The 26,319-nt window shown below is 40.7% G+C and overlaps 1 protein-coding gene across 5 annotated transcripts in view; it reads left to right on the top strand.

Moving 5' to 3' along the window:
- ATP11B (ATPase phospholipid transporting 11B (putative)) overlaps positions 1-9,827 on the top strand; it is a 91,898-nt gene extending 82,071 nt beyond the window's left edge. For 2 of the 5 annotated variants that reach the window (XM_075268597.1, XM_075268601.1), the window contains 2 exons: positions 5,438-5,571; positions 9,415-9,827. In XM_075268597.1, the coding sequence (XP_075124698.1) occupies positions 5,438-5,571; positions 9,415-9,496 (216 nt within the window). In that variant the 3' untranslated portion in view covers positions 9,497-9,827. Of the gene's footprint in view, positions 1-2,420; positions 2,544-5,437; positions 5,998-9,414 lie in introns of those variants that run through there. The other 3 variants (XM_075268596.1, XM_075268600.1, XM_075268602.1) reach the window with 2 other exon arrangements.
- Positions 9,828-26,319: the final 16,492 nt, after the last annotated feature.

The following is a 26,319-nucleotide window of genomic DNA, read 5'->3' as shown; positions in this document are numbered from 1 at the left end:
AATGTGTATGGGTACCTTTATTTTCATTAAAGGAGTTGCCTGTTCCAGGCACCCTTGCAAGCTTTAATATGTTGTACTTTTCTTAAAGAGGACCTTTCACCACCTCCAACAAGTCCAGCTCTGTACATCAATTAAAAGGTACTGCTCCACTGATTCTGGTGCAGTTGGAATTTTTTCCTCTAGCCCCCATCATTCCCAATCAATCAGTGCAGTTAATTTTGGTGCTTCAGCTAACTGCACTTGTTGCTTGGGAATGGTGGGAGCTAGAGTGAAAATTCCAACTGTATTGGAATCAGTGGAGCAGCTCCTATTAACAGATCAGATGCTAAGTACTTGAATTGGTGGAGGTGGTGAAAGGTCCTCCTTAAATGGTTTCCTTAGAATTTTGCCCTGAAAATAAACTGATCACATCATATGCTACTGCTGATGACTTATCTGTTGGCAAATTTTCAGTTCAATGGGGAAAAGAAGTATTACATGATGCCTATAAAATTAGTCATTTGTGTTAAATATGGACATGCTGGGTTCTCACAAGAAAGACACTGTTTGGTGTACTCTGCTTCTCATAATAAGAGAAGACCCCCCTCTATTAACTCATTCCATAGTAGGGTGTTCATAAAAGTATTTTCTAAACTACACAGCTCCCTTTAAGGAATTATCATTAACATCACTGTAGGACTCCCTGCAATAACAGCTGTTCACATGGGCTCCTCGCAGCAGAACTCCTTATTATCACCTTCTATAAAGGAGCACTCCAGTTGAAAAAAAAAAAAAAAGTTGCCCTACTTGAAAATGAGCTTGTGTATACTGTTATTAGATAACTTACGGCTAGCTTTACTATGACGTTATGTCCTCTATGGAGCATGAACCACCTCTGATGTGCATAGTGTTTCCTGTGTGAACAGGAGGCCAAACTTACAATACAGGTCTATTAGAGCCTCATTATAACTCCTACATACCTTCACTGGGCGTAGAAGTGACATGCCGTATCATTGGCACATGGCCCCATTTGCGCCACAGTTGGCTTTCTGGCCTGTTTGTCGTCTTCATTTTTGGAGGACAGGGTGGGGATCAAAGTGAGCCAGGATGGGGGGCACCTTGGTTTGACAGATTTACTGTAACTCGCTCCCCAAAACTGGTATAGTTATATCTTTCAATTCTAGCACATGGGACTTCCAAAGATGCACCAAAACTATTAGGCTGCTTTCACACGGAGTAACGCGCCGCTCATTCTGACATGTAAACACGTGTCACAGTGAGCGCTGTAAAACAGAATCCCATTGACTTCCACGTGCTACACATTGAAATCAATGGGTTAAAAAGCCTTCTATTGATTTCAATGTGTAGCACGTGTAAGACAGCACTCATTGAAGTCAATGGGCTTCTGTTTTACAGCGCTCACTCTGACACGTGTTTACGGGTCAGTATGAGCAGCGCATTACTCCGTGTGAAAGCAGTCTTAATTAGCTGCTCGGTGTAGGAGATGCTTTAATAAATTTTCACCACTGTGTGTATCAGAGGAGGACAGTGGTTCAGAGAGGGGGTACATAACTTCACAAAGTTCTCAATAGTTATTTAATAACCTTACGTCACACACAGGCAAATTTTCAAACTTTGGGTGGGGTCCTAAATAAAAAATAAAAAATCTATAATAATTAGTGTTTATATGTCCATTTGATAATAGGAAGAATATGCCAATGTGTTTTCCAGGATGTAAATAGGAAACACATCAGATCGAAACGGCCATCCACAGTTGGGATGATACTGACTTGGCAAAATCCCACATCATTGCAATTAAAGGCCTGTTGGAAGGTCGGGCATGATGTTCAAGGGAGCTGCTTCCAGTAGAGGGCAGCATACTGAGGCAGTGTTTCCTATTTACATCCGGGGAAACACATTTGCATATTCTTCCCACAATCCCCTACAGTGGAGTGAAAATGGCTTTGTAAGACTCCACACACCTGCATGGTGGTCTCTCCCTAAGTGGTGACAATATCCCCTTCATTTGATGATAATCTAAATCCAGTCTCTTTTCTGGTAACAGTAAGTTTCTAGTCTTTGTAGCTTTTCGTTTACACTACACCACTTATATTTAGGTCCTACTGTGTTGTGGATTCATTTGTATATTCTTATTTGTATGCAAGTGGATGTTCATCCTTTCCCTATGTTTTTTTATGTCCCATTTCATCTTAACATGTCTCCCAATGATCATATAAAATCAGCTTGTTTATCCATGAGCTAGGGTCTAAGTTACAATTCAGACTGTCCTTATCAGCAATGATCTGTGTGTATGTGTGTAATAAGTATGCGTGTTCACTCCTTCATAAGAGATGTGTTTTGGTTTGCTTTTTTCGATTCTAAGATGTTATTACATTATCTAGCAGTAATTTTACCAGAATGTTACTTTTCTGTCCCTTTAGATGGAAGAGGATAAGGGTTCAGTCAGCTCAGCATTTGACTTTGCTGAAAACGAGCACAGAGGGTCGGACAATAGGCAATTGCTAGCTGATGCATCAAACCAGCAGAGCACTTGAGCAGACTAGGTAGTACTCCAACTGCACTGTGATCTCTAGCCACTCGTGGACCTTGTGTGAAATTTGATTCAGTGCTGGCATGTACTTGTTATATGATAGAAACACTGTGTTCCAGCCACATTTAGCCATTGTAGAGAACATTACTTCAATGTCTGTGAATCCATTCATTGGTGGACTTGTGCCTTAACCCACATTGTATGCTTCACATCTAGACAGCATGACAGACTAACAGTTTTCTTTGTTGGCTATAGTCTTTATTGTACATTGTTATACAGCGAAACCTCTCCAAAAGACCATATCTTTGTGAAGAACTTTCTTTTATCCAGAGCAGATTTCTTGTTACAGATTCCAAGTCCATTAAATTCTATGCACACTTGCCATCTTCTTTTAAGAGGGCCTCCTTTTAAGAACACCATTTTTCAAACAGATTTTACTGTATTAATATTTATTTGTTCATTGTTTTAAATTAATACAGAGGGCCGTAATCTCCACTTGAACCTTCATGCTACGATCAGAACTTACTGCATGATACTATACGATAGATCACGGTGATAATCTAAGGCCAGGGGTCTAAATGGGTAATGCAACCGTAATACAGTCTGGATAATCTGGACGTATCATGGCTGTGTTCAAGTATCTCCTATTTACTACCTTGATGTCCATTTGTCATTCACTGCCCTTTGTCATCGTTTGTCACAAAACATTAAATGACGAAAAGGAATCAAGGGGCACTAACCAAAAGGACACAAAGGTGCAATAAGTGGCCATAGGGTACCAGGGTGGCACTGAATCCTATGCCCACTTGCCATTTATTGTGGCCTTTAGGACATCAGAGCCCCCATTCACCAACTCAAAGCATAAAGTCTGTGACTAACCTGCTGGGTTTCTCACTTTTAAAAACGATTGCAACACTGGTATCGGTGCAGAATGAGATGGCCTTTGCATTCTGCTTCATTTCGTTCTTGCGTTCCGAATGATGTTACAGACATGGATGTCTCCAAGGGTATATCATCATTCAGTCCACAAGGCAGTAAGGAGGAGCCAAGGTGAAGGTGCTTTGGCGAGCAATGGCCACGGTCATCAGTGCATACAACGGTGTGGGAATACTTGATGGCACACCTAATAGTGTTCCAGGTGGAATGGACATCCTGTCAGTTGTGGTACAGGGAAGTTAGTAGTGGTGTTTAGCACTAAGACTGGGGCCAATAAATCTTATAGTTACACAATTCTTTTTAATAATTAAATTCGAGTAGTGCCAGTAGAAAAGGAATCTAGTACTGGTTTGTTGGAAGTTTGATTTTTAATTTTTTTTCCCCCAATCTCTTTTTATTTACTGTTTAGTTGTTTTGGTATTTTTATTTATTTGTTTTTAATTGGCAAAGCAAGTGAAATGAAGTGGCGTTTGGGTGACAGAGAATACTAAGGGCTAGATCACACAGGCACAGAGGGGGCGGATTATGGCACGGAATCTGGGTGACAGACCAGGGAGCTAAGGTGACATCCTGCCTGGCCCATTCAGTGATGGAAGGGAGGGTTGAAGGAGGGCATTCTTGGGCAGTGTGGGGCATTTCAGTTTGGAGCAACGGAGCCACCCTCAGGGTTCCAGATTGCTCATTTGAATACTGGGAAATAAGTGAATAAGTCTGTAACAGAAGTGTGAACGTTCATGGAGATAAAGGTCGGGCTGACCTGAGCATAACGCCTAGCTAACTGCTGACAGACTGCATTTCATGTCTTCAGAATTATGGGAGTAGTGATCACCTAGCTGGAGAGAGATCGCATTTATGTGCACAGTTACAATGCAGCTCACAGCTATACTTGGTTATTTGTTTTATAAGTAAGAAAATTGGGTTCATGATAATTAAGATAATTTTGCTAATGATTAGATAGTTTAAAGTATGACTGGGAAATTAAATTCATTTAATTAAATTGCCATTTAAAAGAAGCGCGATTTTCATCAGAATTGTGAAATTGAGATTGGCCCTGCGGTGGAGTCTGATATAGCACATGCAGGCGTTCTCCCACTACAGCTTCTTCACTGTAGTCAATAGCTGGGTGGAGGAGGAGGAGGAAGTCAGCATTAAATATATTGGACTTCTTCTCTCTATGCCAGCTCACTGATCCTTTGTTCTGATTTTCTTTAAACAAAACAAGAAAATCAAGATTGAATTCGAGGATTACCGTATCAGCTAGAAAAAAGAATTGAGATTTCATTTTTAGGCAGTAAAGTAGTATAAACTTAAGCAGTCTGAAAATGCGCCAGATTGATCACAGTGACTAGTGCTGAATGATAGAACTCGACAATCTAATCAGACACTAGTTACAAATTTATACTACATATTACTTGGCTCAATTGAGACTCAGATTGTTGTGTCTTAAGCCATACTGTATTTCATTTACGCCATTCCCCCTTGTCAAGCTAGATGGAAAAAAAAAATTGCCTAGATGTGACACACTGTACCTGTTTTAGGCCAAAATTGCACAATTGCAAATGTGACAGACACACTGCATCTGTTTTAAGCCATAGTATATTCCCACTATTTAGATATAGTTGCAATTTATTTGTCCTGTCCTGAAATATTTTTATTTCTAAACTTGTCCTCGGCTGAATTGTGAATGACCACACTTGCCTGACAGCATGGTCGCTGGTGCAGTAATACTGGTGTGCACGGTTATTTTTTTTTTTTTTTGTATTATTTGCAAAATGTTAAATGTGTTAATGGAGAGATTTTGTCTTGTAGGAATATATGTCACTATGTGAACTATTACAACATGTGATGCTAACATACTCTGCGGCTGTATTTTTTAACATTTTTAAGACTTGGTAGATGTTTCTCTAGCTGATAACAGTATAAGTACACTTGTAACGGCCCACTGCTGTCACGTTTCTATCTCCTCCTCAGCTTACTGAGACAGGATCAGGTATCAACTGCTTGGACTCAATGTGCTGCTACACAGGCGGGGAGACAGCGTGCGTGTCTTTTAGAAGACTGCTGGACCGAGTGATGGGGCGATGCACTACGCCACGGGTCACCAGGTGTGGAACCTCTCTAAATAGCCTTTGCTGCCAACGCTTCTCCTATAAACTGGAAACCGATGAACCTGCAGCTTTAGATGACTAGGGAAAATCTTTCTTGGGGATTTAATGAGAAAATACAATGCTCATAGGTATTGATAGCGAGGTGGAGCAACATGGGTTGATGAACTGTTCTTACTCTTATTTATTTTCCAATGTCTTCTGTACATTTTTATATAAGACATCTGTACTATGTGTGTCTTCTAATTGTCTGACCCTCTTTCTTTTGGTTTCCTTGTCTGCATATGTGTAATGGGCAACATTTCCTTGTATGATCTTCATTGATTGCCGGGATCCTTAACTCAGCATTTCGGGTTTTGGTTCTTACTTTGATACACTCAAGATGTTTCATCTGTCAGTATAAAAGATTCCTGATTTTTTTTTTTTGTTTTAAAAAGGGCAAAATACACAAAATGGCATCTGCACAGCAGCGGAAATTTCCTGTTATGGAAAGTCTTTTGTGTATCAAACTTCTTTGTACAGTCTCTATTTCATTCATTGCTTAAACTTACAAATATGATGTTTGCGATGAAAGTAAATAATGGTTATATTTTTATACGGTAAGTGTCATGTTAACATGTAAGTTACTATGGGGATACACCACAAGTTGTTTTTTTTTTTTTTTACTTTATTCATTGTTGACATATAATGCACATGTCACGCTATTTGTTCTTGAGGGAAATAGACAAGCTGTCATTTTAGTGTGTCGTCATATACATACGTAATGCTGCCCTTAAATATCTACACAACATTATTCAGGTGTGAAACATGTCTTGTGACCTTATTGCCCACAGCAGCCAATCAGAGTCCACGTTTCATTTTTCCTGCTGTAGTTTTGCTAAAGGTGAACCCTGATTGGTTGCTTGTGGCATCAAGGCCCGTTTTTGATAGCTCAGGCCCTTTTCTACCGTCTACTTTATTGATGTCACTAGGTCTAGTGGACAGCAGTTTTACGTTTGTTTGTTCAGCCCTGTGTGTAGCCAGCAAGTTTACTTTAGGTGTCGTTCATTCCTTTTATGTCAATGTCTCTTTCCAATAAGCAATATGCAAATTTGTTTTTGTTTTTTTTGTTTGTTTTCTATTTAGAACCTAAATGACAAGTTATAAAATGCATATTTTTATTTTAAATGACTGTATGTGTAGCTCAGAGCATCGACAAAGTAACTATTTATAAAGAACATGTTATAAACAAAGTGTAATTTTTTTAGTATTCTTATCCAATATCTCCATTTTCATAAATAAATGCATCTTTACAAAGTCACAAATGCTGTTTTGTTTGGCCAAATGGAAAAGTGGTTTGTAAAAAAAAAATTTGTTTGCAACATTTAAATCCTCTACTTGCTTCTTATTCACTCTGACTTTAAATCTTTTTTTTTTTTTTTTTTTTTTTTTTTTTTTCAAAAAAAAAAAAAAAAAAAAACACAATCTGTACCTTGGCTTAAACTATGGGTCCCACAAAGTTGTTATCCTAAGCTCATTTGCCCTCTTCAGTGATTCCATTCCAAATTTGGCTTAATTCTTTGACAAGGAAATTTTGGCAAACTTCCTGTTTTATATAGTGATATAAATCCTATATACTTTAGCACACATGATTGCATATTGTACATACATTAAAGCTTATGTGTAAATTAAATGTATCTGCATCAACAGTAACACCATTTATATAAGCAGGTTCAAGACCAATTCATGCCTCTTCCATTGGCATAGTATAACTACTTGTGGGTTCTATAGCTTCAAATCGTTGCGGATCATTAAAATGGAAAACTATTTCCTTTGTAGTGTCTACTACAGTCCTGGGTTTACTAGTCTAAGGCTGTGAAATGAAAGAAATTTTTTGAGAGAAGTCCTCAGTAGTTGATACCTTTTTTAATGGCTAACTCAAAAAGTTTTTTGATGACATATCGAACTTTCGAGACTCTATAGAGGTCTCTTCATCAGGATGGTAACTTCCTGATGAAGAGACCTCTATAGAGTCTCGAAAGCTCGATATGTCATCAAAAAACTTTTTGAGTTAGCCATTAAAAAAGGTATCAACTACTGAGGACTTCTCTCAAAAAATTTCTTTCATTTCATATCCACTGGCTAACATGGTACAAGGATATATATTTTTTCTTTTAGTTTAAGGCTGGTCATACACATTAGATTGCTGTCTGCTGGATACTTGTTCAGCTAGTCGCTTCTCCCGACTTTCCATCCCATACACATACACTCCCATGTCAGTGCAGGAACCTTCCAGAGCCCTGTGGTAGTGGCTTATATCCCTTCAGAACAAAAGGATTGGGCATGTGAAAATCCAACATCTGCCATCAGGTCAGAGTCAGGAGGTCCTCATCCATATTAGATGATTGGGCATGTTCATCGAAACCTGCCAGTTCCAGTCTAAAGTGTATGTCCAGCCTAATATATCAGAGTGATGAATGTTCAACAGCTGCATGACTTACAGAGTCAGCCATTGGGTGTAATTCTTCTTCTACACGGTGATGGGCATTAATAAGGGGAAGACATTTATTTCTCACAAGGTCTGGAAGCCAGAAGTGAGTGAATCAATGTGATCTTTATTTGCACTGCTTGCTTTGAAAATTGGTGGTGGGGAATCTCCTACTATAATGAAGTGGTTGAAGTCATTTCTATAAATATTTCCTTGCCTATTGAACTTCAGTATCTTATCTGTATTGTATGCTACATAATAAAGTGATTTCATCTAGTGGCAGACAATGTTTATTACTGGAGTAGGTGCCACAAATGAACTATATTATGTAGTATACAATGTTGTGTAACTTTCGCTTTTAAAATAAATGCATGTTTTTAAAAGGACAATTGTAACTTTGTAAAGCGTCCACTTAACATTCAGTTATAGGCAGAGAATGCAGAAGATACTATGGTTATTTGCAGGTAGTATCAATGATATATGAATCCAACAGACACTGCCACCCATTTTCCAAAAATGAATCTAAACCAAAATGCACAGACCTGCACTTTCCTGGAGTCCCATGATTCATGCCATGGTGTCAGGTGACAAGAAAACTTTAAAATGCTGTTGACAGAAGCTTAAAATTCTAAGGCCAGCCATGCACTGTAGATTCCGGATGGCTGTCGTTTGGCCATTCAGTTGAATATGCAATTGTTTATACAAATGTTAACAACTAAACTACCTAATATCAAGGTAATTGTTTTTTTTTTTTGTTTTTTTTGGCTGTGAACAACTATTTGTGTCATCTGCGTGATCATCGGCCGTTTCAGCCAAAGGAAATCTAATGTGTGTGGCAGACTTATTTATTGATATTGTTCTCCTGCTGTATCCTCCCTGGAATATCCCATAGCTTTTTAAGTGGACATTTTACATGCATTGCAGTTGTCCTTTATTGTTCCATTTGGTTATCAGTGCATTTGAAAACCTATAAATTTTTCTTACATATAACATGCAGCTATGGACAACCATACAGGCTGTAACACATCAATTTTAGAAAAAAAATTTAGCAGTGTATTTACAAAGAAACTCATAGGTTTTACGTAGAATCCTAAGGTCAACATATGCTATAGTGCTATGGATATTTGAGAAGCAGGCAGAAAATAGTTGTTTACTATACATTTATGCTTCACTTTGGTATGTTCCATTTTAAATCTGAAGAACACTGATGTATAGTACATATGTGTAGTTCATAATGTTTCAAGCACTTAAATCTTTACAAAAGGAATGAGTCCTCCAGTATCCAAGAGTCTTTCTCCAGAGAAGAAGATTAGGACACACTAATGTTATTAACAGAGGTTTCTTGGTTGCCCATTTGTTTCTTTTTGTTGCTTTAGATCTTGGAGCGAAATGGATCCCTTCTATTCAAACGACAGAAGCATCTTGACTCTTTCCACCATGGATTCGCCTACATGCTAAAGGGCAGTTTTTGCTGGTATAAATATCTTGCCAGTCCTCCTGTACATAACCACGTTGTCATATTTATTACATCTGGAATACTTGTCTTTTCTAACTACTTATGAAATGATAATACATACCTCTATAATATAGAATACTATTTATGCTTGTAAAGACAAGTGTAAGCCTGCCCTGGTCGTATGACCTCACAATAAGGGTTTCTATGAATGTGTATTTGGTGCACTTTGATGATGAAGAGAGATCCATGTATCTGTTATTTCTGGCATTTAACAATATATCGGCACTATAGTGGTTCCATCGTATGGCGATCAAAAAAATCTTTTTTTTTTTTTTTTTTTTTGTTTATATTTCTACTTGGTGAGCTGTTATCTCTTTCATGTGCAATATGTTTTGCCTAGCTATATGCAGGCATACTTGTTGACTTAAGTTTCTTTATTTTCGTTGCTTTTCACTTTTCTTTTTTTTTTTTTTTCGCAAAGCCAAATATACTGTTATCCAGTAGCCTGAATCCATTTAGATGATTGTATGGTACCATTGGTTTTTGTTGATGACCTTGGTGTTTTAAAGAACAACATACAAGGCAAAGTAATTGTTTCCCATTGTTATTTTAGACATATTAACTCATGATATACTTAGTTAAGAAAATGTCATATGGGCATGTTACAGTTGTGTTTTAGTGTCCAAATTACATCTGTGACACCCAGTCATTCTGCAGGTATTTCACATTTATTTCACCTTCCATAGGCTTGGCTTAACTGGGTTCCTATACAAATTATGTAACAGGGTCCCCTCTTACATGTGCCATTTATAGTACTGGCATCTCGTTGTGGTATAGAGATGCCTTTGGGTCCTCTGAAATTCCACTGCACCCCTTTTGTAACCTTCAATATGTTTGGTGATCAGTTCTGTTGAAGCTTGGTATAGTTAAACTGCAGAAAGTCTGGATGTTGCAAACATAACATAGACCATAAAAAGTGACTGCAACACATCTGTGTGAATTTCCCCTAATGTAAAGTTAAAGCAGTTAAAGGTCCTGTTATGATGTTAAATTCTGCGATCTAAGATTATATATTCCATATTAAATCAATGTATTTGTGTTTTGTTTTTTTCCTGGAGTATTTTACATAAATGTCTGATATTAAAGAGGCTGTGGCATCGATACAAGTGCCAAAATGTAAATCAAATATGCATTTTAGAGTAACTTCGTAAAGTTTTTTTTTTTTTTTTTTTTTCAAATCCCTGTAGAAGTAACACAATTACATGCTTGTAATAACATATAATTTTGACATGGTGGTCAAAATGTGCAGGTCTATGTATGTCAATCTAGGGTGTCCCTGCTAGTCATACATATCCAGGAGTATACAGCTCTTAGAATAGCAATTCTCTTGCTCAAGGCTGGTTTCAGATGTGAAACTTGATCCGTGTCTTCGCCATATTTACCAGCCTGTACACTATACCATGAGACTGATTCTTGGCATTATAGTTAATTATGATGCTAGAATTCCCGGTTTCTCCACAACATACAGTCCCAAATTTTAGCCACTACAGGAAAATGTATTGCAGGGAGGTGGAGGCTCATAGCATCACAGTTAACTATATGCTAGGAGTCAGTCTCCCAGTATAGTTTACAGGCCATAGCTCTGTAGTGTGAAGCCAGCCCAGTAGGAACAACAATGCAAGTGATTGCTCAGGATGGGGATGGAGCAGGACAGAATGCTCCATTACTCTACCCTGAATTGCTAGGAGTCTGTATCAGGATTACCTTTTACTGTTATATATGCTGCTGTCATGCTGAGATTTCTCTCTGAGAAGCGCAAAGAAAGCCTTTGTCCATTCTAAATGATATCCCTGCTGCTTTCACCGAGGATACAGCGGAAGCTGCACTGTAATGGGCATTCATCCGAACAGCGCCGCACCTCCCATGAGGCGACCTGAAGCGACCGCTTCAGGCGGCACTATGTCAGGACCCCAGGGAGGGCGGCATTTTTGATTACCTAAGCCAGTCCAGGACAAGCTGTCTTAGACTGGCTTAGCACCGAGCGGTGGTTTGGGGAGGCCACTGGAGCAGCGCTGCTCCAGCAGCCTCCCCTCACGCTCAGGCAGAGAGCAGGTCCTCCCCGTGCCTGCTCTCTGCCTGCGAATGGCGCTAAGCCCCGCCTCCTTCGCTCAACCATGCCCCCTCTGCCCCCTCCTCCCGGGGGGAAGGCGGCTTTCTGTAGTTCGCCTCGGGCGGCGAAGGGGGCAGGTTCACCCCTGCATCTGAGCCTCACTAGAATGACATACACAGACCTATAAGTTTTGAACACCATGATAGGCAGATCTTATGGGGTTTTTTTTTGTTTTTTTAAATTAGCTCAGTTACTCTAAAATGTATATTCACTTTACTTATTGCCATTGATGGAACAAACCCTTTAATAATTTGCACCAAAAACCACGGCCACTTGTGCCATGCAAACCAGCTTGTAAAACTAGAGTAAAATGTGAATGTGGCTGGCTGCTTCAGGAGGATTTAGACACATTTTTAAATTTGACTTTTTAAAATATCATACAAAGAATAAAAATAATTTTAATTAAAAAAAAAAATTATCTAGTAGCAAAAAAGGGAGGTTGCAATCATAAATGTCACAGCATAAACATAAAGTAGTCTAGGTTAGAAATTGTCTAAAATGTTGCCACTTGAGATCGCGTAATCTGGATATTGTTTTCTCCTCTAATTCGCTGAGCAGTTGTGCTTTCAATTAGTAAATTAGTAAGTAATTTTGCACTGATTATACTGCCCAAAGTAGAAGCGCGTGTGTGTGTGAGCGCGTGTGTGTGTGAGCGCGTGTGTGTGTGAGCGCGTGTGTGTGTGAGCGCGTGTGTATAATTATCTGATAGAAATACATAATACATAGAAGTTGATCAAGATTTATTCTCAAGGATACCTTGGAAATGTCTAACAGCTAGTATATAAGTTTCCATGGTTTCAAAGCCTTTCAGGGTCTCTCTGACATCAAGGGGCACTGTGGGGACTTTACCTACCGCTGCTCATCTTTCTACATCAGATAAGATGAATTAGAAATTCAGGTCAGAAACTCTATGTACTAAAGGAAAAACAGGTAGGTATTAAATGGTTTAGATCTATTTTGCAGTTCTGTTGTATTCATCAATTCGAAGTTTCTTTTAACAATGCAAACCAGGTGAGGATTGTTTAATTCTTAATCTCTATATATTTTCAAAGTGTCAAATTTTGTCACTATTTCACTGGCCAAAGAGAGAAATTCTTTCCTCCTGATGGCATAGAAGTCTTTCAAAACTTTATTTTTTAGACAATAGAAAACAGAATCTTTCTAAAGCTGAGACATTTTTTTTTTCCAATTTAGTTTTTATTAATAAAGCTGAGACAAATTGGTTTCATTTATTTTATTTTTTTTAATAATTCTCAATGTATTATTAAATACTTTGATGCATTGTTTTCTCCCAAAGATTTACCACTGTTTACTGCATATTACTTTATTAAAATGTTTACAGCCCAAACTAACACCTACCGTTTTATTGCATGTTCCTTTAATGATTTACTTATTTACTTGTTTTACTTAATGTATTACTTAGTTTGTGTTATGTCATGTTGACAATTTAGCAACTAAAATGCAAACTCAAACAATCATTGGTGATTTGTAAGTGTTTACAGGTATATTAAAGTGACTTTCCCTTATTAGACAGGACCTGTGATGAGGTTCATGCTGTCATTGTGGACAGAGAACTGCAGAGTTCTATAAAAAACCTATTTTACAAATGAGCCAAGGCTGTACAACTTCATTCCCAACCTGCTTGGCTTCATTAACATGGTCTTTGTCTAAATGAAGATCGACAGAAACTTTTAAGTCGAGCAAGGCAGGGTGAAGACACACAGCGGACCCTCTCTTCAAAATCCGGACTCCTCTCCTCTGCCTCATGAATAAATAATGGATCAGGAACCCTGCTGAGGAATCCATGCTGTTTTTTAACATAAATCATCTCTCCATGTACTTATTTCCTGGTGAGCCTTTGATAGACAAGTGTTCACATAAAGCAGTCAATCTGAAGAGGCTTTAATTTGTGTAATTGAATGGATGGTTGCTTTCATTTGTGTAATTGGGATCATTGTATCTGTAGCTGGGTGACATCTGTAAACATTTCATTATCTAGCCATTCAAAACTTGAATATTTTACATTTCAGTTGAGTTTTTAGTTTTTCTGTTCTGCCACAGGAGCAGTAAAGTCTAGAATGCGGATTCTATTGTATAATTGGTAATGTTCGTCAGACTCTATTGGCTTTTAAAAAGAAATGTATTACCCCTTTTTACAGAAACCACTTTAGGCTGGGGTCCCACATGATGTAAATGCCATGGAAAAAACCTTTTGTGTTTTACAGCTGCTGCAAAGTGGATCGAATTCTAGCAAATCCCATTCACACATTGCAAAAAAATACTTGCAATGGAAATGCTGCAATTTCCAAAATCATTGCGTTTTTAGAAATCACAGCATGTCAATTATACCTACGGAAACACCACAGGTTTCCCTATAGGTATAATTGAAGCAGAAAGTCCGCAGAGGAAACTCTGGACTTTCTGAGACTATAAGACGCACCCAGGTTTTAGAGGAGGAAAATAGGGAAAAAAATTTTTGAAGCAAAAAATGGTAAAATATTTAATATATGGGAGTTGTAGTTTTGCAACAGCTGCAAGGCCACATTGACAGGTGACCCTGCAGCTGTATGGGGACGCATAGAGTGTTTTTTCTACTGTTATATATATTCTAGGGAAAGGAGTGATTTAGAACTTTTATTTATTTCATATTTTTAAAGCTTTTTTTTTTTTTTTTTTTTTTTTTTTTTTACTATTTTATTCCCCCCCCCCCCGGGGGCTTGAACCTGCGGTCACTGTATTGCCGTCTATGGGACATTCTGTATATTAGTATTACGGCTGGTCATAGACCCAGCCGCAATACTAATACAGCAGTGACAGGCCTGGGGGCCTTCATTAGGCTCCCGGCTCTCACCTGAACAGGTCGGCTCCTGCGATGTCGCCGCGCAGGAGCCGGCCTGCGACTTCACAGGTATGGGGCCGGTGGGGACCGGCCCCGGGGGAGAGGGGCCGCCAATACAGACTACAGACCCGGCATCCGCTGTACTAGAGAGGCGGATGCCGGCGAGGGATAGACGCCATCACAGGTACCGGGGCCTGAGACATCGCTACGCTCCTCTTCCCTGCATGAAGCCAGCGGCGGGGGGACGGAGGAGCGGAATTGCATCGCTGCTGCTGGCTTCATGCAGGGCAGAGGAGTACAGCAATGTCTCAGGCCCCGGCGTCTATCCCTTTCCGGCTTCCGCCTCTCTATTACAGCGGGTGCCAGGCGCCACATTCGGACTATAAGACGCACCCTTCTTTTCCCCCCAAATTTGGGGGGAAAAAAGTGCGTCTTATAGTCCGAAAAATACGGTATATCAAAGTAATACAACCAAATAGATCACCATTATCAAAAACAAGTGCACCAAAGCTCATATGTGCCAATGTCCAACAAAAAGGGGGGGGGGACGTTCATCTCTAACACTTGGATACAAAATGGTTAAAAATATAGTTTAATTTATTGATTAATAAATGCAGAAATACAAAAAAAAACAACCCCAACACATTTAATTAGTCACCAGCATTGCCTATATAGTTGATGATGTAATAATTCAAGTGGATAGCATTCAGTTCACAAAATGAGAATAGAAGGGGGCAACACGGTGGCTCAGTGGTTAGCACTGCAGCCTTGCAGCGCTGGAGTCCTGGGTTCGAATCCTGCCAGGAACAACATCTGCAAGGAGTTTGAATGTTCTCCCCGTGTTTGTGTGGATTTCCTCCCATTCTACAAAGACATACTGATAGGAAAAAAAATGTACATTGTGATCCCTATATGAGGCTCATAATCTACATTAAAAAAAATGAGAACAGCGACTCATACCCTTAGTTAACTGACGTATTAAATCTATAAACTTATCAAAGAACAGTCCATAAATCAATGAACATACAGGCCCCACGCAGCCTTGTATAGCTGTGTGTTCTATAGTATCTAACAACAGAAGAGACAGCACTATATGTCACATGACTTTTTACATACAAAATTGAGCAGATCCTCTGGCAATATTACTTTGCACTGATGCAACATATAGAGGTCCAATTAACTTAAATATATAGAGAAACCCCTCTGCAGTATATCAGAGTCACACAAAATATGTATTATAATAGCAACTTATAGTGACGTTCTATTGCAATAGTACCCTGAATATGTTACCACTAAAGGGCAAACGGCTCTGCCCATCCATGTCATATAGCAAAATCATTTAGAGTATATAAGTAACAACCTACTTGGATCCAAATAAGCTTCAAACAGTCGCCAAGTAGCTCCAGCATCTTTTCCATCACAAATCATACTGGGATAAGCTATGTTTCTCCCACAAGTAAAAGCAAGACTTTTCTCTGACAATTTCGAGGAGGGACCCGAAGAATGGAAACACGAATGCTAGAGCAAACCTAGCCTAACTATGTTGTCATTTATTTATTTAAAGCACATTTGTTGCTAATGACCTATGCACTGTTTTTTTGTTTAGGGTTTTTTTCCTGTAGAAGTTGTATTCACAACCACATTTTTTGTGTATTTGGGTGCAGTAAGTAGCAAATTTAAGTCATATCTAGAGTTTTACTTTTATCATTACATTGTGCGGTATTTATTATGTGTATGATCTGCTTATTCCTTCCTTCTCTCATATTATGTTAATCTGTTAACCCCCTCTTTTACCCCAGTTCTGCATGGGCTTTGAGCAAAGTACCTAACAGTTTAGCGCAAGCAAAAGTTGTGAATTAAAACTGCAGAGGGAACAGCTAAAGCTTAAAACTGTAAGGCTAAAGCCCCACGTTGCGGAAATGCAGCTTTTTTTGTTGCAGATTTTGCTGTGGTTTTTTGAGACAAAGCCAGGAGTAGATTGAGCAGAGGGTGGAAGTGTCAGAACTACCTACATGCTTCCCATTCCTCTTGTAGCCATTTTTGGCTTTGGCTCAAAAAACCGCAACAAAATCTGCAACAGAAAAAGCTGTGTTTCCGCAACGTGAGGCCTCAGCCTAAAGCCTTTAGCTCTTTAACCACAGAGACCCAAAATCACACCTGTAACCCCATTAGAACTAGAGTAAGCAACAGTTGAAGTGCGAGTCTCATATACTAGCAGCTGATGAATAATAATGATAATGAGAAATTATTCTCCTCACGCTAAGAGGACCCCAGAGAAAGCAGAGGGGAGTACTATGAACTTTTTTTCATTATATTAATCCTTGTCCCCTTATCAATCGGAGGGCATACTTGCTCTGTTATTGTCACATTGGGGTCTTATTTGTAAAGTGATTAGAGAAATACTTGTTCACCTAATCACCGTTTTGTGCTTAACCCATTAGTTACTGATGTATAGAGTTTGTACATTGGTTATGAATGGGCCCTATTCTCATGCAATTGACTTCCTATGTTAGATGCTGCGATTAATAGTGATGACGACATTTAAAAGGTTTTGGAGAGACAACGTTTCTTCTTTAGGCCTTGGCACCCTTGCAGACGAGAACGCAGGGGTCTAATAACTTTACATCGCAGTTGGGGCCCAATAATATTGCTCCCAGTTAGTGGCATAACTACCGCCATAGCAGCGGAGGCAGCTGCCACAGGGCCCAGGATATTGGGGGCCTGGTGACGGCTGCTACCGCTGCTATCATTATACTCGGGGGGGGGGGGGGGGGGGGGGTCTTTTTGGACCCCCGAGTATAATGATTGGCGGACCGGGAGAGGTAAGAAACATAAAAAAAACACTATTACTTACCTCTCCACGATCCTGCCAGGCCTCCTTCCTAGTTGACTGACGTCACATGAACCCGGCCTGCGTCCCAGGTCATGTGACGTCCGACGTCATAGAAGAAGGACAGCAGCGTAGGAGCCGGGGACAGGTAAGAAACAGTAGGTTTTTTTATGTTTTTATTCCCCGGGTCTCCGATTATTATACTCTGGGTTCTGAAAAGACCCCAGAGTATAATAATTGTTTATGGGTGTCCACAGTGGGACATAATACTGTGTGCAGGGGCCACTATTGGGGATAATACTGTGTGAAGGGGCCACTGAGGGACATAATACTGGGTGCAGGAGCCACTGTTGGGAATAATACTGTCTGCAGGGGCCACTATGGGGGATAATACTGTGCGTAGGGGCCACTATTGGGGATAATACTGTGTGCAGGGGCCACTATAGGGGATAATACTGTGTGAAGGAGCCACTATGAGGCATAATAGAATGCGCAGGAATGTGTAGGAGGGGGGGGATGTCAAAAGTTCGCCACGGGGCCCTGCCATTCCTAGTTACGCCACTGCTCCCAGTACTGCCTTCTGTATACTATTGAATGACTTATTAGAATTTCCTATCTTAATTGAGTTGAGTTGGGTTTCCTCAACTGAGTAAGTTTTACCCTAGTGATAGGATGGGGAATAGCTTGCAGGTTAGTGGTGAGTCTGACCACAGAGATACACGTCCATTGGAGAATTTGGGATGCCCACTGCACATTTATAAAATCTGCTATTTTGTCAAAATGATGCATCTATAGGACTATTTAGAGGAATGAATTTACTCAGTGTAATATTACCTGTAATGCACTGTAGCTGGATTGATACCAAGTTTTAAATATGACTGTTATAGAATCAATAGAAAAAGGGCCCAGCACTGAACTGTTCCCTGACTCCCATAGAGTAAGGCTGCAGCTGAAATGAAAAGTCTGACCTCTTCACCTGACTGTTTCAGTTTAAAAGAAGGAACACCTGGCAGATTCCATTATAGTCAATGCGGGCCATCGACTTTGTCCTCCAAAACCTTTTAAATGTATCATTGCTTTGTCTCTCTATAACCTTCCAATGGACCAGCACAACAGACACTGTGGCACTGATGTGAACATAGCGTAACTCTTGTATCCACCTTGATGATACTGTTAATGGTTACACTGTGCCCTATGAAAAAAACAAAACTTTTCATTTCCACATAATCTACTGATGCTTCTGCTCAAACTTAACATTGCTACAGGTTTTATATATAAATGTTAAATGGATCCTATCATTAAAACTAAATTTTTTGTCCCTAACCTGTAGGAATAGCTTTAAGAAAGGCTATTCTTCTCCTACCTTTAAATGTCTACTCTGCGCCACCGTTACGTAGAAATCCCGGTTTTCGTTGGTATGCAAATGAGTTCTCTTGCAGCAATGGGGGTGTCCCCAATGCTGCATGAGAACTCTCCAGCGCCGCCTCCATCTTCTTCAGGAACGGGCTCTCTTCGCATCTTCTTCCGGCGCCTTCAAACTTTAAGGCCTCGGGCACCCAACTGCCCGATATATGCAATGCTTCAGGTGAGTATACAACTATATATAATCATTTTGCACCTACATGCAATGTTCCACACTTGTACAGTGCACCAATTTCAAGAGGTTATCTGAGGAGTAAAAAAGGTTACCAATGCATTCCCTGCATTTGTTGAAGTGGTTTCCTCACCTTCCTGTCTACTCTTCTCACTTCCTGTATTCTTCAGCAAGCAGGGAGTTGGTGTATTTGACTGTTTGATAAACACAACACTAAGAAGTATCACAATATAGACTATGCCTTTACCACAAAAGATTTAAAAAAATTCAAATAATATGCACGGTAAATGTATATTACATCACACAGGTTTATATAGAACACTTACCATGCTTCTTTGTGTTTACATAAATAGATAACAGACTGGACTCTCAGAGACTTTATAAGTAGAGATGAGCGAACAGTGTTCTATCGAACTCATGTTCGATCGGATATTAGGCTGTTCGGCATGTTCGAATCGAACACCGCGTGGTAAAGTGTGCCATTACTCGATTCCCCTCCCACCTTCCCTGGCGCCTTTTTTGCTCCAATAACAGCGCAGGGTAGGTGGGACAGGAACTACGACACCGGTGACGTTGAAAAAAGTAGGCAAAACCCATTGGCTGCCGAAAACATGTGACCTCTAATTTAAAAGAACAGCGACGCCCAGCTTCGCGTCATTCTGAGCTTGCAATTCACCGGGGACGGAGGTTTCCGTCCAGTTAGCTAGGGGTTAGATTCTGGGTAGGCAGGGACAGGCTAGGATAGGAAGGAGAAGACAACCAACAGCTCTTGTAAGAGCTAAATTCCAGGGAGAAGCTTGTCAGTGTAACGTGGCACTGACGGGCTCAATCGCCGCAACCCAGCTTTCCGCGGATCCTGAATGGAATACACTGACAGTGTATTCCCGTATATCCGATATATACCCCCGATACCCGTTCCAACGGTGTGCCCCCCCACCTTCACCCCAGAAATACCCTGCAAGTCCCCTAGCAATAGAATTGGGGCTATATACACCCACTATTTTTGCTACTGCCATATAGTGCCATTGTCTCACTGGGAATTCAAAGAATATATTGGGGTTACATATAACTTCAATTCCAGGGAGAAGCTTGTCAGTGTAACGTGGCACTGACGGGCTCAATCGCCGCAACCCAGCTTTTCCAGGATCCTGAATGGAACACACTGACAGTGTATTCCCGTATACCCCATATATACACCCCAAATCCCCGTTCCAACGGTGTGCCCCCCCACCTTCACCTCAGAAATACCCTGCAAGTCCCCTAGCAATAGAATTGGGGCTATATACACCCACAATTTTTGCTACTGGTATATAGTGCCATTGTCTGACTGGGAATTCAAAGAATATATTGGGGTTACGTGCACCCACAATTTTTGCTACTGGTATATAGTGCCATTGTCTCACTGGGAATTCAAAGAATATATTGGGGTTACGTGCACCCACAATTTTTGCTACTGGTATATAGTGCCAGTTTCTGACTGGGAATTCAAAGAATATATGGGGGGTTACGTGCACCCACAATTTTTGCTACTGCTATATAGTGCCATTGTCTCACTGGGAATTCAAAGAATATATTGGGGTTACGTGCACCCACAATTTTTGCTACTGGTATATAGTGCCATTGTCTCACTGGGAATTCAAAGAATATATGGGGGTTATGTGCACCCACAATTTTTGCTACTGGTATATAGTGCCATTGTCTCACTGGGAATTCAAAGAATATATTGGGGTTACGTGCACCCACAATTTTTGCTACTGGTATATAGTGCCATTGTCTCACTGGGAATTCAAAGAATATATGGGGGTTACGTGCACCCACAATTTTTGCTACTGCTATACAGTGCCATTGTCTCACTGGGAATTCAAAGAATATATTGGGGTTATGTGCACCCACAATTTTTGCTACTGGTATATAGTGCCATTGTCTGACTGGGAATTCAAAGAATATATGGGGGTTACGTGCACCCACAATTTTTGCTACTGCTATACAGTGCCATTGTCTCACTGGGAATTCAAAGAATATATTGGGGTTACGTGCACCCACAATTTTTGCTACTGCTATATAGTGCCAGTTTCTGACTGGTAATTCAAAGGATATATTGGGGTTACGTGCACCCACAATTTTTGCTACTGGTATATAGTGCCAGTTTCTGACTGGGAATTCAAAGAATATATGGGGGTTACGTGCACCCACAATTTTTGCTACTGCTATATAGTGCCATTGTCTCACTGGGAATTCAAAGAATATATTGGGGTTACGTGCACCCACAATTTTTGCTACTGGTATATAGTGCCATTGTCTCACTGGGAATTCAAAGAATATATGGGGGTTATGTGCACCCACAATTTTTGCTACTGGTATATAGTGCCATTGTCTGACTGGGAATTCAAAGAATATATGGGGGTTACGTGCACCCACAATTTTTGCTACTGCTATACAGTGCCATTGTCTCACTGGGAATTCAAAGAATATATTGGGGTTATGTGCACCCACAATTTTTGCTACTGGTATATAGTGCCATTGTCTGACTGGGAATTCAAAGAATATATGGGGGTTACGTGCACCCACAATTTTTGCTACTGCTATACAGTGCCATTGTCTCACTGGGAATTCAAAGAATATATTGGGGTTACGTGCACCCACAATTTTTGCTACTGCTATATAGTGCCAGTTTCTGACTGGTAATTCAAAGAATATATTGGGGTTACGTGCACCCACAATTTTTGCTACTGGTATATAGTGCCAGTTTCTGACTGCGAATTCAAAGAATATATGGGGGTTACGTGCACCCACAATTTTTGCTACTGGTATATAGTGCCATTGTCTCACTGGGAATTCAAAGAATATATGGGGGTTACGTACACCCACAATTTTTGCTACTGGTATATAGTGCCATTGTCTCACTGGGAATTCAAAGAATATATTGGGGTTACATGCACCCACAATTTTTGCTACTGGTATATAGTGCCATTGTCTGACTGGGAATTCAAAGAATATATGGGGGTTACGTGCACCCACAATTTTTGCTACTGCTATACAGTGCCATTGTCTCACTGGGAATTCAAAGAATATATGGGGGTTACGTGCACCCACAATTTTTGCTACTGCTATACAGTGCCATTGTCTCACTGGGAATTCAAAGAATATATTGGGGTTATGTGCACCCACAATTTTTGCTACTGGTATATAGTGCCAGTTTCTGACTGGGAATTCAAAGAATATATGGGGGTTACGTGCACCCACAATTTTTGCTACTGCTATATAGTGCCATTGTCTCACTGGGAATTCAAAGAATATATTGGGGTTACGTGCACCCACAATTTTTGCTACTGGTATATAGTGCCATTGTCTCACTGGGAATTCAAAGAATATATGGGGGTTATGTGCACCCACAATTTTTGCTACTGGTATATAGTGCCATTGTCTGACTGGGAATTCAAAGAATATATGGGGGTTACGTGCACCCACAATTTTTGCTACTGCTATACAGTGCCATTGTCTCACTGGGAATTCAAAGAATATATTGGGGTTATGTGCACCCACAATTTTTGCTACTGGTATATAGTGCCAGTTTCTGACTGGGAATTCAAAGAATATATGGGGGTTACGTGCACCCACAATTTTTGCTACTGCTATATAGTGCCATTGTCTCACTGGGAATTCAAAGAATATATTGGGGTTACGTGCACCCACAATTTTTGCTACTGGTATATAGTGCCATTGTCTCACTGGGAATTCAAAGAATATATGGGGGTTATGTGCACCCACAATTTTTGCTACTGGTATATAGTGCCATTGTCTGACTGGGAATTCAAAGAATATATGGGGGTTACGTGCACCCACAATTTTTGCTACTGCTATACAGTGCCATTGTCTCACTGGGAATTCAAAGAATATATTGGGGTTATGTGCACCCACAATTTTTGCTACTGGTATATAGTGCCATTGTCTGACTGGGAATTCAAAGAATATATGGGGGTTACGTGCACCCACAATTTTTGCTACTGCTATACAGTGCCATTGTCTCACTGGGAATTCAAAGAATATATTGGGGTTACGTGCACCCACAATTTTTGCTACTGCTATATAGTGCCAGTTTCTGACTGGTAATTCAAAGAATATATTGGGGTTATGTGCACCCACAATTTTTGCTACTGGTATATAGTGCCAGTTTCTGACTGGGAATTCAAAGAATATATGGGGGTTACGTGCACCCACAATTTTTGCTACTGCTATATAGTGCCATTGTCTCACTGGGAATTCAAAGAATATATTGGGGTTACGTGCACCCACAATTTTTGCTACTGGTATATAGTGCCATTGTCTCACTGGGTATTCAAAGAATATATGGGGGTTATGTGCACCCACAATTTTTGCTACTGGTATATAGTGCCATTGTCTGACTGGGAATTCAAAGAATATATGGGGGTTACGTGCACCCACAATTTTTGCTACTGCTATACAGTGCCATTGTCTCACTGGGTATTCAAAGAATATATGGGGGTTATGTGCACCCACAATTTTTGCTACTGGTATATAGTGCCATTGTCTGACTGGGAATTCAAAGAATATATGGGGGTTACGTGCACCCACAATTTTTGCTACTGCTATACAGTGCCATTGTCTCACTGGGAATTCAAAGAATATATTGGGGTTATGTGCACCCACAATTTTTGCTACTGGTATATAGTGCCATTGTCTGACTGGGAATTCAAAGAATATATGGGGGTTACGTGCACCCACAATTTTTGCTACTGCTATACAGTGCCATTGTCTCACTGGGAATTCAAAGAATATATTGGGGTTACGTGCACCCACAATTTTTGCTACTGGTATATAGTGCCAGTTTCTGACTGGGAATTCAAAGAATATATGGGGGTTACGTGCACCCACAATTTTTGCTACTGCTATATAGTGCCATTGTCTCACTGGGAATTCAAAGAATATATTGGGGTTACGTGCACCCACAATTTTTGCTACTGGTATATAGTGCCATTGTCTCACTGGGAATTCAAAGAATATATGGGGGTTATGTGCACCCACAATTTTTGCTACTGGTATATAGTGCCATTGTCTGACTGGGAATTCAAAGAATATATGGGGGTTACGTGCACCCACAATTTTTGCTACTGCTATACAGTGCCATTGTCTCACTGGGAATTCAAAGAATATATTGGGGTTACGTGCACCCACAATTTTTGCTACTGCTATATAGTGCCAGTTTCTGACTGGTAATTCAAAGAATATATTGGGGTTACGTGCACCCACAATTTTTGCTACTGGTATATAGTGCCAGTTTCTGACTGGGAATTCAAAGAATATATGGGGGTTACGTGCACCCACAATTTTTGCTACTGCTATATAGTGCCATTGTCTCACTGGGAATTCAAAGAATATATGGGGGTTACGTGCACCCACAATTTTTGCTACTGGTATATAGTGCCATTGTCTCACTGGGAATTCAAAGAATATATGGGGGTTACGTGCACCCACAATTTTTGCTACTGGTATATAGTGCCATTGTCTCACTGGGAATTCCACAAATAATTTGGGGATTCATTCACCCTACATCTCAGGCTCTTGCCATATTCACCCAGGTTGTCAGTGCTGCACCAGCTCGTTCCCAGACAGCTCGGCCCGAAAAACACGTTACCTATATAGAGGATTTGGACAATGAAGACAACATGTTCTAAATCTAATGTCTGCACCTTCTCCAGAATTAAAATAAAGGCAGCGTTTAACTTTCAAATAGCACTGCACAAAGGAAGAGCTTATCAGCTTGTCTCATGACATGCTACTGAAAAGTGTCATTTGTGTATCTTAATGTAAATATAGTTGTATAAGCTTTTTGGGTTTTAGGCACTGCCAAGTTATTTATTACCACCCGCTCCCTTATAATGATGATGACGCCAAAGTCACTGTGGGTGTTCAGAGCTCACAGCTTTGGTTGACATTTGTCTTGCTCTCTGTCGGTACCAGCTGTCTTTTTGGATACCGTAAAGTTATGTTGACTTTATTAACCGCTATAGAAGCTTTAGCCAGGTTGTGACGGTGTGTAACCCTAACAACACTAAGTGGGATACACATTAATAGTCAGTCTATGTACGCTAAACGTATCACTGAAGTAATTTTTTTTCCCTCTCCCCTAATATAAGAAAGGAACAGACATTAGGCCTAGACCGGGGTTCGAGGCTTGTAAAAATCCAGTATTATTTGTTCTTCATGATGTGAAATATGTGTTGAAAAGCAACCCAAGATGAAGTCAGCCATGTGTGCCAGTGTGTTACTTGGCATGCCTTTGCTGGCCCCAACTGTAAGGGTCACTCTCCATTTCCTCCATTTTCCACTCCCCTTCACACCATTTGTGGTGAAGCAATGGGATGCACTGAAGTGCACCCTCTAGCCTCGTGTGGGACAGGGACATCAGATGCCACTCCAACCCCCTCGTCTTCCTCCGCCAGCCAACGGTGCGAAGATGAGAGGAGTGTGCTCTGAATGTTTTCTGCCTAGCAGAGGCTAGTTCTCACTTACGAAAATGGCCCCACTTTGACCTGTATATCAGGCACAATGGTGTAGGTTTCAAAGAAACATGGCACCAACAAGTTGGAAAACGTGGGCCATGCGTGGACCGTGTTTGAGTCTGGCAAGCTCCAGATCTGCTACCAGGTTCCAGCCATTATCACAGGCGCAAAAATGCCAGGCCCCAGGTGTAGCAGGGAAAAAAAAATGCCATCTCAGCCAGGATGGCATCCCTGACCTCGGAGGCACTGTGCTGTCTGTCCCCCAAGCTGATCAGTTTCAGCACGGCCTGCTGACATCTCCCCATGCCAGTGTTACAGTGTTTTCCGCTAGTAGCTGGGGTGGAGGTTGCAGCATCGTAGGGTTTCAGTCTACTCCTGCCATGAATTTTGGCCTGGGAGAGGAGATAGGCCACCCCAGTTTGCACCCGGGGAACAGACTCCACCACATTCACCCTGCCTGTCATTAAAGATAAGCACTGCAGCATCCCTGACCACAGGCGCTTGTCCATGTGTCGGTGGTCAAGTGGACCTTGCAGCAAAGCGCAGAGCTCTGGGCCCGACTGATGTTATGGGACACATGCAGGCGCAAGGCAGGGACAGCACACCAAGAGAAGTAGTAACGGCTAGGCCCAGCATAGGGAGGTGCCCCAGCTGCCATCTGCTGACGGAAGGCCTGGGTCTCCAGAAGCATAAACAAACACCAACATCTCCAGGGCCAGCAGTTTATCGATGAGGCTGTTAAAGGCTTGGGCATGGGGGTGGGTTGTGTTGTACTTCTGCCTGCAATGAAAAGCTTGGGAAATGTGGAGTGGCTGGGAAGAGGCGCATGATGGTGCAGGCCAAAAGGGCGCATGAGGGTGAACTCCCCAAT

This window comes from Leptodactylus fuscus, chromosome 3 (assembly GCF_031893055.1).
Source record: "Leptodactylus fuscus isolate aLepFus1 chromosome 3, aLepFus1.hap2, whole genome shotgun sequence".
Lineage (NCBI taxonomy): Eukaryota > Metazoa > Chordata > Amphibia > Anura > Leptodactylidae > Leptodactylus > Leptodactylus fuscus.
This window is presented reverse-complemented; position numbering and strand designations above follow the sequence as displayed.